The 20,070-nt window shown below is 36.6% G+C and overlaps 4 protein-coding genes and 1 pseudogene across 4 annotated transcripts; all 5 read right to left on the bottom strand.

Moving 5' to 3' along the window:
• Positions 1-4,234: 4,234 nt before the first annotated feature.
• Positions 4,235-4,816, bottom strand: LOC114745958 (kunitz-type serine protease inhibitor DrTI-like). The gene has a single exon (XM_028934140.1). It carries the CDS (start codon positions 4,814-4,816, stop codon positions 4,235-4,237), a length of 582 nt encoding a protein of 193 aa, XP_028789973.1.
• Positions 4,817-5,849: 1,033 nt separating this feature from the next.
• On the bottom strand, positions 5,850-7,451 carry LOC114745994 (UDP-glycosyltransferase 73C3-like; annotated as a pseudogene).
• A 3,189-nt stretch (positions 7,452-10,640) lies between these two features.
• LOC114745990 (UDP-glycosyltransferase 73C4-like) lies at positions 10,641-13,316 on the bottom strand. The gene has a single exon (XM_028934168.1). It carries the CDS (start codon positions 12,220-12,222, stop codon positions 10,693-10,695), a length of 1,530 nt encoding a protein of 509 aa, XP_028790001.1. The 5' UTR covers positions 12,223-13,316; the 3' UTR covers positions 10,641-10,692.
• Positions 13,317-14,594: 1,278 nt separating this feature from the next.
• On the bottom strand, positions 14,595-16,436 carry LOC114745948 (UDP-glycosyltransferase 73C5-like). Its single transcript, XM_028934128.1, has one exon. The coding sequence runs from the start codon at positions 16,260-16,262 to the stop codon at positions 14,778-14,780; it is 1,485 nt and encodes a 494-aa protein (XP_028789961.1). The 5' UTR covers positions 16,263-16,436; the 3' UTR covers positions 14,595-14,777.
• Positions 16,437-17,829: 1,393 nt separating this feature from the next.
• On the bottom strand, positions 17,830-19,830 carry LOC114745949 (UDP-glycosyltransferase 73C2-like). Its single transcript, XM_028934129.1, has one exon. It carries the CDS (start codon positions 19,777-19,779, stop codon positions 18,301-18,303), a length of 1,479 nt encoding a protein of 492 aa, XP_028789962.1. The 5' UTR covers positions 19,780-19,830; the 3' UTR covers positions 17,830-18,300.
• Positions 19,831-20,070: the final 240 nt, after the last annotated feature.

Raw genomic sequence — 20,070 nt, 5'->3', positions numbered from 1 at the left:
GAAACAAAGAGAAAAAACATGAAAAAAAGATAATAATAATCATGAACTTGCGTTTTGCACGATCAGACCAATCATTTCATCTTTCAGGAGCTACGACATCTGATTGTACAAAACACAAGTCCGTCATTGTTATCTTCTTTAGTGAATATCATTGTTTTGGAGCTAGAGCCAACTACTTGTCGAGAGTGTCATATGGGAGGCAGCCTAAGGACTATGAAGCAACTAGCTAGGCAAGATCCCTCCTATATATAGAATTGGCAGTATCGTTCCATTCTATGATCGTGTTAAGGTATCCCTGACCTTGCAGTTTCAAATCTGTCTTGCTGGCCTCCACCAATGCCTTCTTCCTATCATTTCTTTAAATTAACAATGAAAGAGTACAATTAGTGATCAAAACTACTAAAAGATAGAGACCTGTACGTGCTAGAGTGAATAATGATGGGGGTTTTATCAGGCCTCGATTCTGAAACAGCATTCACGACTTATTGTACGCAGCTGAAATTCCCACATCAGTTTAAGCGAACAGTCAAAACAGGAATCGTGTTGTGGTATGAAGTTAGAGACACATTTTTCCATGAACTTCCTTGGGTACTAGAGACACATAACAGATGGTCGCCGGCGAGGGAAGGTGGCGTGAAAAGACAAAAGACAAGTAGTGACAGGAGGACAACTCCGTTGAAGAATCCCATAGTAATGCTAATGAGGTGTGGAGAGACGGAACGAGGTAGGTGCGATTTATATAGTGTGCATCTGAGGAGCTCAAGGGAATTGGACTACAAGGACCTGGTCTAACTAAGCCTTCCTTTTGCGGCTGCAGCACTGCATGGGAGGGGGAAAATATACGTTGTTAGCATTAAACTGATCCATACAGATTCATAATTGGCAGCGGATTATAAACTCTCCCTTTTTATAATTATATAGTGCAGGCACGTGGATGATGCAACTCAGCGAAACACTAGAGAGAAAATAGAATTGAATCGACCCAGAGAATCAATATGATTCATAACAATGAATATATCACAGTCTCAACAAGAGACTGCTAGTTCATGACACGTGTACAGTTTAAGACAGCTGTAGTCTAAACAACTACATAACAATATGTGGTTAATTAAGTTGTAGCTGAGCCAGACTCATTGTGAACTCCAGCAGCCCCATCCAGTAAACCAGGCATTCGAATTTCAATGACCAGTTCTAACAAATTTTTATAAATAGATATTTAATTCCTCAATAGTTAATACACCCTTGTGGCTTGTGCTATGGGGAAAGCTTACCTTAATTGATAACGACATTAACAATTGTGTATTTTATTTTCTTGGCTGAGCCTTTGACCAAAAGAATTTATACTCTCTCGTCATCATCTCATTTACCAGGCAAATTAGGATTAATAAAATACAATAGTAGTCATGCATAATAATAAGTGAAACCCACTCAAAATAGAATCATATTTGGGATCTTATTTAACCTTTTAGACACAATACGTTGACACAGTAATTCAAAGGGTGTCTTAATTACTTAGTTTATGGTTATTGTGAAGCTATTACTTTCAAAGATTATTCATGTTGGATATTCTGAAAATTAATGGTTATTTAAAATGAATTATTAAATTAAATTTCACACTTAAATGTATTGTTAATGTTGGCGTTTTCTTGTCCGTTTGGGGTATTTATTAGTTTTGGTTAGAATCGATTATTTTGATTGTAACTCCCCTGTCAATCTCAAATTCAGATAAGAGCAAGTCCAAATGTGCTAATCAGCTGGACTGCATTTAGGGAGTTAAGGTAAGTTTTTATAAACTGAACGGGAATTGCACAATCATTGAACAAGGGTTGCACAAAAACTAAACAGGAATTTCACTAACTTGGCTAAAGTTTGTATAAAGAATCATTTTTATCAAAAGGTGGAAGGCAATAACAAATCATTAGTTGAAATAGTAATCGGTTTCACCCCTGTAATGAGAAAAACACAAATTCAAATATCGAGAAACATATTTATTGGTAGAGGCGAAAACTCTTTACGCTCTAAACCTCGAAAAGAAAAACCCCCAATCAAATAAAAAAAAAAAAGTAAGAGTTGTACCGATATAATAAGTTGCCAGACATGCACGAGTAACTTTTTTTTTTAAAAAAAATTATATAGACATTGTACCAGATAAGGCTTTTTTAAACATGCTCCACTCCTATTTATAAAATCAAAAATTTTAAATTAGTCTTGTCCTTTTAATAAAATTTAGTTTGAGGTTATTTGAATATTAGATGTATTTTCATCAAGTTTTCTTTTAGTTAGTTGTTTTATTGTTTTAACATTCTGTTTCATATTTTTTCTTATTATATTGCTATTTCACTTACCCTCTTACAAATAAGACTATATTAAAAAATAAAATATATTTTACATATACTTATCACTTTTAACTAAATGTCTAAAGCCATACAATCTGGTTAATTAAATCTTACAGTCAGTCAAACGCGTTTTCATTGACCAGGACGGTCACAAGTCACAGCGCTTTATGCAAGGAATTCAACACATACTATCCATGTGCAGTGAATATTATATTAAGTTTTAAACATACTCCCTCTAGTTTTAAATATAAATTATTTAAGTAAAGATATTAAATCAAGTACTTTTTAACATTACCTTATTAATTATAATAAATTTAAATATTTTGTTAATTTTTACTCTCTCACTAGCAAATGTTTCGAAAATGACTAAAAACTACATAACAAATATGAGAAGAATAGTAAATGTCCTACTATAACATCGAGCAATTGCTACTACAAGACATTTTCTAGAAAATATTAGCAAATGTCTTGAGAATGACTAAAAACTATCTACTGCCTCCTGTACTAATTACAAGGTATTTTTCAGAAAATATTTTTAGTCAGTCGTATAAGAAATTTACTAGTTGTAAAGAATTTTAAATATTTTTTTTTTTGCATGCATACTCATATTTAACAATAGCATTAAGAGACAATGATGCCTTACAGAAAGGGCTGCAAATATTTTTAAAAAGATGTCTTATAATGAAGACGAGAGAAAACAACCAATATCATACTATACACTTTCTCGAAGGTATTTTTAGTCATTTTTATAAGAAATTTACTAGTTGCAAAAAATACTAAATGGTATTTTATTTTATATATTCTTGTATTACATAAGAGTAGTGAAAGAGAGCAAAAATTAATACGATGATGAAATTTGTTGGCAAAAAACATATGATATTGAAATTTAATAAGGATAATATTAAAAATCACTTAAATTTTATGTTAAATACAATACATTTAATTGTTTTTAGTGTTATAAATGACTTATATTTAAAACCAAACGGGTATGTTTTGTTAGGATCTTAAAATTATTAAATTTTTATTCTCCAATCATATTCCAAAACATAACATTGATGAGCAATTTCCCATCCACGCCTTCCCTGCAAGCAATGGAGGAGCACCGGATATTAAGGCAGCAAAGGAGGGCTAATCCTATCCAAATGTGCTAATCAGCTGGAAGCCTGGAATGCATTTATGGAGTTAAGTGATGGTTAGGGTTTGTAATGGATTTGGGCCGAAGAAAGTGAGAATAGGATCTGACATGTAGTATGCGCATGTGACTAGCGTGTGACCTAGAACTTAAACTACCAGCCCTAGAGAATAAATGGAGAGAGAATTAGAAGCCCGCTCGTGCCGTAATGAAAATACTACCTCCAGTATTAGAAACAAAATCTTATAATTAGAACAAGAAGCCGTAAAAGAAGGGGAATATGAAATGCAAGTTGCTGCAGTTAAGTTGCTTGGTTTTCGAAGCCTCTCTTTAGGTTTCAGCTGCAAGCCTCATATTATGGGCTCACCTCTGTTGGACCTTTCTTTTTCGTCGGATTTTGTTTGCTTATCTTTTTCACCTACCAGCTGAATCCTGAGTTGGGCTCTAGTATAAACCCAATTGAGGAACCTTTTTCTTTTTCGATGGAACCTTTTGTCGTTTTTTATGTAGGAATATTCAAAGAAAGAGACTTCTAACAAAATACATTTCATCCAGGGGCATTTATACCCTATAAAAGCATAGAGCTTGTTACTTTTTCTTATGTAAAAAGAGAAAGTAGAACAGTGATCTGACTTACATATTTTAATTTGAAAATGGACTACTGGCGCATCTCTGGCAGCTTATATCAGTACAGATTGGACTGGAAGTTTTGTGAGAATAATTGTTCACACACACGCACACTACTCAACACATGGATCTAATAAAATCAAGATCCAAGGGAAGCCTTGGGGCGGAGTACAAAATTGAAGGCAGAATCGGAACCAAATATCAAAACTAGGCGGTCTGACCCCTGAATGTTACCACAAACAGTAGCATTTGGGCAGAATATGAATTTATAGCCACCCATTACATTAGACTTTTGGATCTTGAAAGAACCACTCAAAATCTCGCTGCCTGGATGATCCCGAGCACTACTGATTACCACAGACCAAAAATCTTCACCCCTCTCTCTAACAATCATCCACTTGGATGATTCGGCACACTTTATCTTGTTTGCAAATGAAACATCCACGGCTTCTTCGGTAGAGACGATCCCCTTTTTTGCAGAGGTTGAAGAAATTCTCACCAGTTCGCCGCCGCTGGCCGGATCAAGGACGACGCTAAGTGGACAGGTCATGTTGGAGGTCTTGCCAGGTGCAAATTCGCCTCCATCGGGGCCCTCAAATGGTAGCATCATGTAGTAATCGGCACCTGACAGAACAGCGTTACCTTGGATGTCCACGACGACATCATCGCATAATGCTGCTTTTATCAAGGCGCGCACAAGCAAGAGGCTGCGTCTAAGCATTGCGCTAGTCTTCATCTGATTGCCAAGTACAGCATAAAACTTGAACCTTGGTTTTTAATTGTTTTGTTATGTGAGGCCAGGGAAGCATTCATTTATAGCAAGGTGTTATTTCAAATACATGAAACAGAATCCTCAGCCATTAATGTCTCTTTCATCCCTTGTTAATAATTATTACTGCCTCTGGTTCTAATTATAAGAACTAGTTGACTAATTTGATAAAATTAAGAAAAGAAATTAAATTAGTTATTTAATAAATAGATGTTGTCTTTCCTAAAATATCATTCCTAATCAAATATATTAGCTAGAACTACCATTGTTAGAAGGATTATCTTGAAAAAAAAATCTATAAATATGAGAGACAAAGTGGATTGATGTTTTATATTAGGACCAAAATAAAAGTCAAATAAGATCTTAGATTAAGGACCGGAGGCAGTATTATTATACATTAGTCAAACTTCTTACCGTTGACTATGAAAATCATAATTAATGCTTTTACTATCTACGGTCTGGCAAAAGAAAAAAATAAAATGCTCCACTGCCTACTCTACTGAATATATTTGGATGTCCAAAAAAATTAATCAATAGATTTTAATCTGTCCATTTTTTTTTCTTACTACGGTTTCTAAAATGGCAGTAATAGTAGCAACTTACTAAAAAAATAATAATAAGCAACTGATTGTTTAATCTAGGTGACCAAAAAAAACACTAATTATTATCTACACGCACGTCCAAATGCCCGATTCAACTTAACGAGCATGTGTAACATCTATAATTTATATTTTTTTAAAAAAAATTGATGATCAACGTAAGTCAATTTGCATTACAAGACAAACTATAATATATTTATTTTCTGTTTTTAATATAAAACTCATTTTATAATATAATTTATATTACAAAATAAATTTTGTATGATTATTTTTTCCAATTTTAATCTTTTACAATTTTTTATAAGTAAAATAAGAGAGAAATGCGTGTTTTTAAAGATGATCAACACATTTAATAAGAGTACATTAGCAATTTTTTTTCCCCTTATTCATATAATTTCAATACATTCTCTTGATTCCAACAAAATATTTGGAAGTGACGATCGAGGAATATATATACATATATATATATATATATATAGGAGGAAAGAGTGGCCCTTCTTCACCATGGGCCGAATCTTGCATAGCTATGGATCAACTTGGTCCATTATGTGCTGGATGAAGGATTTGCAGTCCAAGTGAGAAGAGCCTCCTCTTTCCGCCGCCTTACGAGCCATTTCTGCAACTCTCCTCGCTCTCTTCCTTCGCTCTTTTCCTTCTTCTCCTTCCTCCATAGCCTTCTCAATGGCCTTCTTCACTTCCTCCTTCCTCACCAGTCCTCCATTAGCTCCGATCTTGACTCCCATCTTCACTACTTCCACTATCAGCTTCTCATTATAGAACTGCTCGGCGAACATTGGCCATGTTATCATTGGAACACCTGCACTCGCTCCTTCCAGAGTCGAATTCCATCCACAATGTGTTATAAACCCACCCACTGCATGGTGCGATAGTATCTCTACTTGTGGAGCCCATCCTTTGATTACGACTCCTCTTCCTTTCATCCTCTCTTCGTATCCTTCTTCTTCTACCCATTTCTCTAATTCTGCTGAAAAATCACTTTTCTTTATCACCCACACGAATGGCTTATTCGACGCTTCCAGTCCCAAAGCTAGCTCCTTTAGCTGTGGAGTCTCAAGCCGACACAGGCTGCCAAAACAAACGTAAATGACGGAGCACGGCTCATGGGAATTAAGAAATTTCAACCACGCAGAGTCATCTTCCATGGAGTTTTGATGGTCACTTATGCCAAACTTGTTGGAGATTAATCTGTCACATAATGAAAGTGGGCCTATACACCAAATCTTTTTCACCACTTTCTCATACCCTTTCACGTACAGTTCCTCCAACTCTTGGAAAGTATTCACCAGGATCCCCTGTGCTGAAAGTTCAGCCCTTTTGAATTGTTCCAGAGCTCCCAAGTCTTGGATCCTTGCTTCGGGTAATTGGGCTTTGGTGAGTTCTATTCTGTGCGGCAAGTCAGGCACCACAAATGACTCTGACATAGAAACCACCCTCTCGTGAACCTTGGACTGATTAACACAATGAGAGCACAGGAGACTGAAGCAGGAGATTCCATGGAAGACAACTCTGGGAATGTTGAATCTTGCTGCGACGTCTGAGGTCCAAGAAAGGCACAGATCAGAAATAATACAGCTTGGTAATGTTTTCAGCTCCGACAACCAGTTTTCAAGCGGTTGTTTAAGCAAATTACTGGCCGTGAAAAACAGAGGAATGGATTCACGAGAAGGAAGGCAATCGATGTTCTCGCACGCCTGGGGCAATCCCACTTCAGAGGAAGGAAAAGGAAAGGAGAGAACATGGATTTTGAGGTTGGAGGCTTGTGCTTGGAGAATGAAGTTGTTGAACCTAGCTGCATTGAGGGGTGTGAGGACGATAGTAACTGTGACGCCTATGGCTTGAAAATAGTTTAGCCATCTGCGTGAAGGGGATGAGATGGCTTTGGGACATTAAAGGCACGAGAAGGAAGTGAAGGTGGTCAGTGACGGAAGCCATGGCCATGGGAATCAAGCTTGTTTGCCGGTGATGGTGGGGATTGTGCGGTAGATAAGACAGCCCTTCCGTGTTCTGAGACGAGGATATTTATAGCCGTCAAACAGGCTGTGCCCGTCGGGACAACCCGTCTAGACCTTTTTAAATAAAATGTCGGATTTGTATTTTAGGATATTAAAAATAAAATTAAGCTTAAAAGAGTTAGTTTTTTAGGGTTCAAAAATAAAAAAAATAACCCTTTTAAACCTACTTATTTTTTTAATTACCAATATATTTATACAATTATAGATTAGGTTTTTATGGATAAGTTTGAATTATAAAATTATTTAGGAGAACTAATACTTAATTCATATAATTAAAAACAATTAGATGTCTTGTACTGATGGAAGGATAATTAAAATCAATTTTTAATTCTTTCAAGGATAACGGTTGATATTCTTCGCATTTTAATGACTACAGTAACTATTGAATCTTCATTTGCTATTAGTTCATATGTTTTAACAAAGTATAGAAATTCTTTTATTTTAATAAATGTTTAGGCTCTTATTGGCACTCGTAAATACTACATAGTTTTATTTTGAACAAAAGTGATGAAAACAAAAATCTTGGTATTTTTATTACTGAAGAAGAGCTCATCTCTAGTGAAAAACAATCAAATATTCTTGATCTTGATGATGGTAATGAAGATGAAGATGGTAATCATATTGATGTTTTTAATCTTTAATTGCTTAGTTTTCATCTTTCTACTTTTCCTATTTTATTTGTTTTTTTTAAGTTTGGATAATAATTAATTAGTGTTTGATGTTTTTCTCTGTACATCGTTAGTTTGTTTTACTAATATTATAAGTTGAATAAAAAAATTTAGATGTTTTATTGTTTTATTTTTTATTCCAAAATAATTGAAAAAAATTTAAATTTTAAACAAATAACATAAAAGGACCGATGCTTTTAGGCTTTAAGCCCATACGTCCAATAACCGAGTTTTAGTAACATAATAATTTTAAGATATGTGGGCTTTAAAGAACCTATCTTTTTAGGCCCTGACTCTTTAAGAGCTAACTTTTTAGGATCAAACTAGCCTTTATTGACAGCTCTAAGGATATTATTCTTGATTAAAAAATGAAAACGCTTAGATTAAAATCCAGCCGTTCAGATTCTGCTTTTTAAAGTTAAACTTAGAGTATGGACCGACGCTGCTAGCAGTAAATAATTCCTACGTATCATAAACTTATTGAAAAAATTTTAGTACCGATTATGAGATTACATTTAGCTTTATTTATTTCTTCACTAGTGGTAATATCGATCTAATAGGGCCTAGTTCCTGCTTTGAATATTTCATTATGAAATATGTGTTGCGTTTCAGTTAAATGTTAGAAAATCAGGTAAGCTCTGCAAAAAATTGTTCCAATAATTAGCAATGATGACTGATTACAAGAAATTTTCATTCTTGATTATCCGAGCGATTCCTTACTGTGAGTAGCCACCACTCAACTTTTTTACTACCCCGACCACTAAAAAAAAAAAAAACTAATTTTCATCATGAATTTAGATCGTCATTATATTTGGGGTTGATTTAAGAAAAAAAATCTAAAAAAGAATACATTTAAAATTTTAAAATATCAAATCAGGAATGACTACAAAAATATATTATGATTTACTTTTTAAATGTTATCAATTATTATTAAAGTATAATAAATAAGACTGATTTGAAATTTTAAAATTTAAATATATTTTTTTGGGTATTCTCTCTTAATTTAATCCCAGTATTGTCAGCTTAAAAGATGAGGGCAAACAGTAACAGATCACATGTAAAAGAAAAAACCAGAAAATATGTACAAAGGAAAATTGTTCTTCTTTGCTTTTAAAAGATTATCTCTTTTTCTTAATTTTGTGATTATTTCTTTCATTAATTTCGTAAGACTAAGTAGAATGAATGAGACAAAATTAATAACTTCAGATAAAGAGCAATTAGCCCACAATGTTTTTCTTGCCTAACTATACACTCCGCTATCTAGTGGCATCCATGGTAAAGAAAAATAAATCTGCGCAATTACATGCTCCTTAGATTTTAAAAGGCTATATGGTAAAATTATCAAAGAATTCTCTTTGATGAATTCAATTGATACCAAATATATTAAAATTTAAATTACCTTAAAACAATCACATAAATATATTAACTTCAGTCCTAATTATACTGAATTAGACTACAAAGTAGTATTAGAGATGTAGTACTTTTTTAAAGATGACACAATTAAGCATATTTATTTTATTTTCGATTTTAATAAGTTTGAGCATACACTAAATCGGATATGAGCAAAATCCGTCTTAGTTCCCCCGATATCAATCTCTCTCACGTCATGACTCAAAGAGATAATAGCACTACATATAGGGTCTGTTTGGAATAGCAATGAAAATCACTTATAAACACGTTTTATATAAGTTGAGAAAAAAAATTTCTCACATATTTATTTTGTATTCTGTAAATCACAATTAAAAAGTTATTTAGAAGCTGTTCCAAACAGGTCGATAATTGCACCGTAACCCGTATATCTTTGTTCGTGTAACAAATTAAAATAGTTGTGCTGATCCATTACGTTGGAATATAACACATTATTTAATGTCAACATTTGAACACGTCATTTCTGATTATATAGTACTCTTTCGATTCTTAATATAAAACCTATTTAAATAATTTGATTAGATTAAGAATAAGTTAGTTAATTATAAGAAATGACATGTTCTTTCTAAAATACCATAATCATTTTTTTTAATATCCTCCTTCCTTCTTTTACTTGATTATGGTTAAGGGAGTATCTATAAAAATAATTTTTAAAAAAATTGATAAACAAATCTTATATTTAGGATCAAAATCGACTCAATAATTAGGTCATTTATTAAGGATTGGAAAAGTACTTTTGTACTCTTTTTTTCCATGAAATGTAGTACTCTTGTACACAAGCAGTGAACGTGATTCAATTACCAAACAAAGTTTTTTCCAAAATGTCTATTTACTATCCAAAGTTTTGCACGTGCGTACATCAGTACATGCATATTATGATTACTGAAAACATCCACTGTGCAGGGTCATAAAAGCGTTGGGATTAACATTTAGAAATTGATTCAAAGGTTCACTGAAACAATGCTTCTGAAAAATAGCCTGCCAACTTAACGTAATTGTGAAGCTTGGACAGATAAACACACAGTAAACAGGCTTCCAAACCTCAACAATACAACACATTTCAGACCCCAAAAGCCGAGTTAGTGCAAACGCTTCACGCATTAATTTGGACCGTATTGTGGCTCTGCTTCTTCTTCCTTCATCTTCAACCCTTTGACATGTTGTGTTATGTCTTCAATTAGCAGTGACATGTCAAGATAAGACGACCCACCTTTCTCGACGGCCTTCTTTGCCTTTTCCGCATACTGTCTCGCTCTTTCTCTTATTTTTTTGCCTTCTTCATCTTCACCCATTACTTTCTCCACAGCTTCCTTCACTTTTTCCCCATTCACTTGAATTGCATCGAACTTCTCTTCCTCCCCAAGATGCACAACACGTTCACGTCCCACCGTCACGCCTGTCTGCACCACTTGCACAATGACCTTCTCATTGTAGAACTGCTCAGCAAACAAAGGAAACGTTATTAATGGCACCCCGCTGGATATTCCTTCCAGCGTCGAATTCCAACCACAATGTGTTATGAAAGCTCCTATTGCTGTGTGTGACAATATTAACACTTGTGGTGCCCAACCCCTTATTAATACTCCTCTTCCTTTCACTCTCTCTTCTAATCCATCTTCTAACAGTAACTTCTCTGTTTCTTCTCTTTTGTATGCACCTCTTATCACCCAAATGAATGGCCTTTTTGTAGCTTCCAGTCCCAAACCGAGCTCCATCAATTGTTCCGGTGTTACTCGATTTAAGCTTCCAAGGCAGACATAAATGACAGATCTTGCCGGCCATGAATCAAGCCACTTCATGTAATAAAGGTCTTCTTCTTCGTCGTTTGAGTCGTTTCTCTTGCATCTTTGAGCCTTGTCCAATTTGTTTTCGTTGGACAGTGAGACGGGGCCAATACACCAAACCTTTTTCCCGGAGACCTTCTTATACTTTTCCACATACTCTGCTTCTAACTCTTGGAAGGTATTCACTACCACTCCAAGTGCCTCTCCTTCAGATTCTCTTACCATCTCACGAGCGACGTTCAGGCCTTGGTTTGTGGCATTAGGATTGAACGCCCCGGGAAGCTGGTATTTTTTGAATTCAACCCTATCTGGCAATCCAGGAATAATGAAGGGTTCTGAGTCCGACACATTCTCATGTACCTTAGAATCATGCAGACAATGATTGCATAACAAGAAGAAACAATTAGCTCCATCAAATATTATTCTTGGAACTTGGAACTTTCTGGCAATATCAGCAGCAGGTAGAATGTGTCTGTCAGATATTATGCAGTCCGGAGTGGGATTAAGCTTTTCAAAGAGTTCTTCAAGTGGGTTCTGCAACAAGCACAAGGCCTTGAAGAAGTTCTCCTGAAGATCCATGGAAGGTAGAGTATCTACGCTCTCATGGCCCTCAGGTATTCCAGACCCAGCATTTGGGAATCGGATAAGTTGAAGTTGGATTGGTGAGCCCAGTTGAATATCTCTGTCGATGTTGGCTCTGACTCTGGCAGCATTTAGGGGTGTGGTCACTATGGTCACCTTTACGTGTCGCCGAGCCAACAATCTAGCCATGTCCACCATGGGAAGAAGATGACCTGGGGCCATTAAAGGTATCAAAACAAAGTGGAGCTCAAGCTTGGGCGCCATGGCAAGCAAAGTTCTAATGCAAATGAGGCTTGAACTTGCAATTTAGATTTAGGGGTATTAATGGAGGCTGAGTTGCTATGTCCTGTGGGGCACAGGCTATGTAGCCTTAGGTGATACTGTCCTAAAATAAAGAATGACCCAAGAGTTCACGTTGTTCTTTGATTCATAAAAAGCAAGGATGGGTAAGCACATGGTCCTGGTTCGGTTCGCAGCAACAAGACGTAATGGATGATGTCGGGGATGTAATCCAAGTGAGATTTTGGGATCAGAGACATGTTGATCGAAATCTCTTGATTATCGTGCGAAGATGCTTGTGATTTTCAATGCATGGACCCGAAAAGTTTTAGGTTCCCATGGGTACTGTCCTATTTCTTCTTATGGTAAGAATAGGGACTATACATCAGCTTTTGAAATTTGAGCTCACAAAAAAATCTGTGAAATTTTCAACTAAAGACCAGATCCCAACCAAACCATGACAGAAGTTGGACATAGAAGGGATAGGCACTAACCAGATACAGTGAAACCAGACCAGAACTGTGGCATGACCGTATAAATGGCTACTGTCAACTGACAAACCAGTATGCAGAAGGAGAGAAGTAATTTCAGATTTGGCAAACGTGAGATGGCCCATGACATGGGCAAACAGCTGTCTTTGGTTGGCCCTGAACATGATTTGTGTCAGTTAAATTAAAATCCCCATGAGCCACCACCATTATATTCTGTGTCTTGAATGTCTTTTGAACTTACAATGTTGAGTTGTTCATTTGTTGTTGGGTGGAAAAGTGAGTTTACATTTGAAATTAGGGAGAGTGAGACAAAAACACTCTTAAATCTGTATATCCTATATCAGGATTTGGCCTGATTATTTTAAAGATTTTGAAGACTTCTTTGACATTAAGTTTTTACTGTGAAATAACTATAAAACTTCATCCACTGCTTGCCACTAAAACTCCATCCTCTGATGAGGTGACCAGAAAATAATTGGAAATAGCCGGCAATTGTGGTCCTCATCGCTTGAGTTTGAATACTAGAGAGTGGCCCAGAGGATCCAGGTTCGAATGCTGGCCTATTAAGAAGTAGTTTAGATATAAATATTAAAAAGTTATGAAAACGTAAGGCTCACTCTTACTGAAGGATTTTATTTTATTTGGAAATAATCAGAACCTAGCAAGAGTTAGAGGAGGGGGAGTCCACGCGTCGTCTCTCAAACCAAGAAAGTGCATGTGCATTGCGACGATATGTTGTAGGAAGTTGTTTTTCAGTTTTTCTTTCCTTTTGGCAGGACAAGAAAGCGACACATCTCCAATTCTAAGCCAAATGAACGTTTTCTTCTCCTTCGCATTAGGGGTGGAAATAGGCTAAGCGGCCTGTCAGGGGCCTGTGGCCTGACCTGGCCTATTTTCAAATTAAAACAGGCTCAGGCCTTTTTAAAGGCCTGTTTCTCTTAAAAGGTCAGGCCCAGGCTCTTTAATAAGCCTGTTAAGCCTGTTAGGCGGCCTGGGCCTGTTATATTTTTTTTTAAAATATTATAATTATAAATTTATAATTAACTTTTTAAAAATAATACCATGTTTTGATTAATATTGTAATATGCCTAATACCACACTTTTATCCTGAATAAGACCATGTTTGGATTACTCTTCAATATACCTTAGATGATGATTTCTATAATATGCACTTTGTTATTCATTCAAATCCTACTGCCCGATGATGATTTCGTGTTTGTCATTTTTGACTTTTATTTACTTATACAAAACTACTTAGTTTTTCTAACGCACATCATCAACAGTTGACAATGAAATAACCCCTCTATGAATTTGATTTCTGTTTATCCCTTGTATTGTGACCATTTTAACTACATCTTCTCCTCAAGTTATTAAATATTTTTCACTTAAGTAATATAATTTGAAACATGAACAACAAAATAATATACTACCATTTGAATATTAAATATTTTTCACTTAAATATTTTAGATAATTTTATGTTTGTATTTTATATAATTTGGATTGAGTTATTATAATGTTGAGTTGATTTAAATATGTTTAAAATATTTTTTAAAAATGCAGGCTTTTAACAGGCTTCAGGCCAGGCCAGGCTTTTACACAGGCCAGGCTCAGGCTGAATATAAGGCCTGTCACAGGCCACAGGCTAGGCTCAGGCCAACAGGCTTCAATACAGGCCTGGCCTGTTAGGCGTAAAGCCTGGCCTGGCCTGGCCTGTTTCCACCCCTAGCATCCACATGAGCCCCGAGCATCTTGCACTCTCTTCTTCATTGGCTAGTGGCAACTGAAGAAAGGGCTCTCACGTCCCACCACGTGCGAACTGACTTAATTATTAATTAATGGACCAAAAAGTGGACAGGTTTCAATCAGAATTTGGAACGTTGATGTTAGACATTAAGGATTGTTCACGAGTTGTGCTTGTATGACTGTGTGTCTCATTCCCACCAAATTCATTTCATTCTACTCCTCTGTTCTTTTCATAATCACGTCGTTGGAATTAATTAGACAAACATACAGTAAAAGAAAGAAGAAAGCAATAACATGTTCAAATGTCAAGCTAGCTTATTCTCCTTACATGCCTGTTGCATGATGTCTTCTATCAGCAGGCTTATGTTACGATGAGAAGATCCGCCATTTTCAACTGCTTTCTTTGCCATCTCACTCAATTCTTTAGCTTTTTTCCTTCTTTCTTCACTTTCTTCTCCTTCATCCATCACCATGCATATCGCCTTCTTAATATCTTCCTTCTTCACCACCACACCGATCTTCTCTTCCTCTCCCCACTTCATTGGAACCTCCACCCCAACGCTCACCCCAACCTTCAGCACTTGACAAGCCAGCTTTTCATTTAGAAATTGGTCTGCAAATAATGGCCAAGTCACCATAGGCACGCCTGCACTTATACATTCAAGCGTTGAATTCCAACCACAATGTGTTATGAATCCTCCTACTGCAGGGTGTGATAATACCAGCACTTGTGGAGCCCAGCCTCTGATTAAAAGGCCTCTTCCTTCGATCCTTTCCTCAAATCCATCTTCCTTGATCCAACTTTCCAGCTCTTGTAACTTGTCTCCTCCTCTAATGGCCCAAATAAATGGTTTTTTTGAATCTTCCAGGGCCAAGGCAAGCTCTTCTAGCTGTGAAGGAATGAGGTTGCATAAGCTTCCAAGACAGACATACACCACAGACCGAGGTTGCTGGGAATCAAGCCACTTCAGGCACAGCTTTTCATTGATGGAGGCTTTGTTGCCTCTCTGTGCCTTATCCAACTCGTCTTTGTTACATAATGAGACTGGCCCAAGACACCACACCTTATCTTTTCTTTCCTTCTTGTAATCCCTGACATATTCTCCCTCCAGTTCTTCAAAAGTGTTTATGACTACACCATAAGACCTTGTCTCAGCATCAATCATATGTTCACTAAACTCCTTTATTCTATCATCCTCCATTAGTACTGGTATTTGAGTTTTGTTCACCTCAATATGGTGAGGTATGCCAGGCACGGTGAAGACTTCCGTTTCTGATGTTATGCTCTCAAGAACATTGGACGTATGGATCTTGTGCAAGCAATGGAGGCAGAAGCAAGAGAATCCATGGAAAGCAATTCTTGGAATGCCATGTTTTTGAGCAATCTGAATTGTCCAAGGAATACACATGTCCGAGATAATGCAACTTGGCTGAGGCGTCAGTTCTTCAAAGAGCTTTTCTGCTTGATTCCGAAGCATTTTGATTGCATCAAAGAAATTGAAGATCATGTCTTCATCTAGAGAAGATATCATGTCCAAATTCTCACACCCTTCAGGTAGTCCGGCTTCCTTGAATGGAAACTGGAGCCGTACTATTCGAATTGGAAGACGAGAGCGAAGAGCACGAAAAAGAACTGAATCAAAACGGGAAGCGTTTTTTGGTGTAGTGAATATAGTGACTATCACACCACGTTGTGCTAATAACCTTGCAATATCAATCATAGGGATAATGTGGCCTTGAGCCATCATGGGAAACAGGATGAAGTGGGGATGGTAAGCTTGCGAACCCATGGCTGCTAGCTACTGACGACGGAGGCAAATGGGCTTTGTTTTTTGGTTTCTACTTAGCTTATTCTCTCTTTTATATACAGAACCCATTATAGTTTATGAAATTTCATGAACCATTAAAGTGGTGGTGGTGATGTAAGAGCGTACATAAGAGCATTGGATTGTATGTATGAGGGTGATACTTGATTGAAGCGTATGGATGAAACTAGATGCTAGAATTTTGTCCACAATCTCAACTTGTTTTGGTTGTGTGCTCCACCGAACTCGTCCCAGGATGCAGACAAAATGATTTGAAATGACGTGATATTTCAGTTCTTCGTATGTGACTTGGGAAATTTAAATTTGCCTTGTCTATGGATACTGTTATCTTGCAGAAAGGAAGGACAATATCCATCGGACAAGTAACTTGCTCCAAACAAACGTGGAGAATTCGTAGCCATTCTCATTTGTTGCTCTGCATTATATCGGCTCACGAACATTTAAATTTTTATTTTTTTTATGTGTTTTAGCAATAGTTATAAACTTAAAATTTTATTAATCTACAGTCTTCTCTCCATTTTCACCTTCTCCTATACTTAATTTGATAATTAAGTTTAAATATCTATTATTTCCTAGACAGTGAGAAAATGGAATGAAGTTTCTGCTTATCTTATAATGAGCTTGGAAGTCCCACGTTTTCTAATCATTTAAATAATTATTTTCATTGAGAGTGGTACAACACTTCAACGATCTCATTGGTTGAAACTTTGAACTGTCGATGATAAATTGCGTTTGAAACTTGATGACTGATTTGACGAGAAAGTGCTAAATGTGACCTCTGGGGGATAAATTGCGTTTGGAACGATAAGCGCCGCGGTCCGCAAAAGAGAGCGATTGGTTTCCATGACAGAGCCACGTAGCGGGGAATCCATGAGCACAGTTCCTGAAATGAGTCCGCGTGCTAATCAAGTGATGGGCGATGAGCAGTGATAAGCAATCTGAAATATCTAGATTTAATATTTTTAAAATAAAAAATTATTTTTTAAAAAAAATCAGAATTAAAAGATTATCTTTATTTTTTATTTTATACCTATTAAAATAATTATTTTAAAAAAATAAAAATTAAATTAAATCTGGATCGTCCAGATCGGATCTGGACCGGATCTAATAAGCACCAAATGCAAATCCTGACATAAGGAAAAGAGACAAAAAGTGGGGAAAATAGCTTGCAAGTGATTTATACTTGGATTCTCACATTTCATTTTGAATGAGATAGGAAACACTCAGTCTATTTTTGATCCAAATTCAATCGAAATACTACAAAATAATCCTCCAATTACTTAAATTTGTAATGCTATTTGACATTTATTTTTAATTGTAAAATGTTAGCAAAATAGATTCAATTTTAAAAATCCTGAAAAATGCAAGTTTCATCTCACCCAAGGATTTGTATGGGGAAAAAAATCAGACCGAGGAAGAGGAGGAGCGTCATCCTTCTAACAAAGAAAGAGATATGATAGAATACTCAAAATGAATATGCAAGCGAATATTCTGCTCTTGGTTTTTTTTTTTTTTTTAACAGGTCAGAAAATGACCCTTGGCCAATCCTCAACCAAAAAGCTGAGGTTAAGTTTGCTTATTATATCTCATGCAAGAAGGGAAACGACAATGATATTTGATACGGTACAAGTCATGCTAAAGAATGAAAGAGTCAAGCTTGTGAGTTGCACTGTACCTAAGGAATCTGCATCACATGTTGGGCTCATAATTCATCTCACTTTTGGACCAGAGTACTATGATGCTTCTTCATTCATGGGTAAATGGCAAGTACGAAAAAGATTCTCACTGCATGTGAATTTAATGGACCAAAGAGTTGGCAAGTTCAAATCTAATTACAACGTTGGTAGTATTAATGACACTATTCATGAATTGTCTCTGTCGCCTTCCAATATCACTCCACACCTCTATTATCTTCATGATCGCTACTTGCAAACTAAACAAACATTAAAACAGAGATGGAACAAGAGTTTAATGGCAAATTGAAGGAGAAACGATCTGATCTTCAAGTGTCGAGTTTTTTCTTGTTAGATGCCTGTTGTAGGATGTCTTCAATCAGCAGACTTATGTTACGATGGGAAGATCCGCCATTTTCAACAGCTCTCTTAGCCATCTCGCTCAGTTCTCTAGCCCTTTTCCTTCTTTCCCCACTCTCTTCTCCTTCGTCCATCACCATGCATATTGCCTTCTCAATATCTTCCTTCTTCACCATCACACCAATCTTCTCTTCCTCTCCCCACTTCATTGCAACCTTTGCCCCAGTGCTCACCCCAATCTTCAGCACTTGACCAACCAACTTCTCATTTAGAAATTGATCTCCAAATAATGGCCAAGTCACCATTGGCACGCCAGCACTTATCCCTTCCAATGTCGAATTCCAGCCACAATGTGTTATGAATCCTCCAATTGCAGGGTGTGACAATATCAGCACTTGTGGAGCCCAGCCTCTGATTAAAAGGCCTCTTCCCCTGATCCGTTCCTCAAATCCAACTTCCTTGATCCAATTTCCCAACTCTTCTGACTTATATCCTCCTCTAATGACCCAAATGAATGGTTTCTTTGAAGCTTCTAAAGCCAGGGCAAGCTCTGCTAGTTGTGAAGGAATGAGGTTGCATAAGCTTCCAAAACAGGCATACACCACAGACTGAGGTTGTTGGGAATCAAGCCACTTCAAGCACTGCTTTTCATTGATGGAGGCCTTGTTGCCTCTTTGAGCCTTGTCCAAATCATCTTTGTTACTTAGTGAAACAGGACCGATAGACCATGCCTTATCATTTCTTTCTTTTCTGTAATCCTTGGCATATTCTCCTTCCAACTCTTCAAAAGTGTTTAATATCACACCATATGACTTTCTCTCAGCATCAAGCATTTGTTCATGATACTCTTTTATCCTCTCATTTATCATCGATCCTGGTATCTGAACTTTGTTTACCTCAATATGGTGAGGTATGTCAGGCACGGTGAAGATTTCTGATTCTGATATTACGCTCTCAAGAACCTTGGATGTGTGAATCTTATGCAAGCAATGGAGACAGAAGCTGGAGAACCCATGGAAAACAATCCTTGGAATGTGATGTTTTTGAGCAATTTGAATTGTCCAAGGAATATACATGTCAGATATAATGCAGCTTGGCTCAGGTTTCAATTCTTGAAATATATTTTCTGCTTGGTTTTCAAGCATGTTGATTGCATCAAAAAGATTATGGAACCTGTCCGGTGATGCCATGTCAAAATTCTCACATCCTTCAGGGAGTCCGGCTTCTTTTGATGGAAGTTGGAGTTGTATTAACCGAATTGCAAGGTCAGATTGAACAGCACGAGAAAGAACTGAATCAAAACGAGAAGCATTTTTTGGCGTGGTGAATATAGTGACTATCACACCACGTTGTGCTAATAACCTTGCAATGTCAATCATAGGGATAAGGTGGCCTTGAGCCGGCAGGGGAAACAAGATAAAGTGAGGATGACGAGATTGGGAAACCATGGCAACCAACTAGAGGCAAATGAGCCTTTTTTTTTGGGTTTCAACTTGTTGAAGAAAGCGCGCTGGCTTATCCTCTCTTTTATATGCTGAAAAGAAGTCTATCACATTTCAACTGCGTTTAGGTGACGTAAGAGCATACGTAAGGGCATTGGATTAATGACGAAACAAGAATTCCGTGGACAACCTTTACTCCTCCGCGTGCTTCGCAAAATTCGTTCTCTGATGCCGACAAGTTGAGTTGTACGTGTCGTTATATTTCGGTTCTCTTCTTTGTTCATAATCAATCATATA

The sequence above is a fragment of the Neltuma alba genome, unplaced genomic scaffold (assembly GCF_004799145.2).
Source record: "Neltuma alba isolate B1F8T4 unplaced genomic scaffold, ASM479914v2 tig00004862_pilon, whole genome shotgun sequence".
Classification (NCBI taxonomy): Eukaryota; Viridiplantae; Streptophyta; class Magnoliopsida; order Fabales; family Fabaceae; genus Neltuma; species Neltuma alba.
Note: the sequence above shows the minus strand (reverse complement) of the source record. Positions and strands in the feature narration are given on the sequence as shown.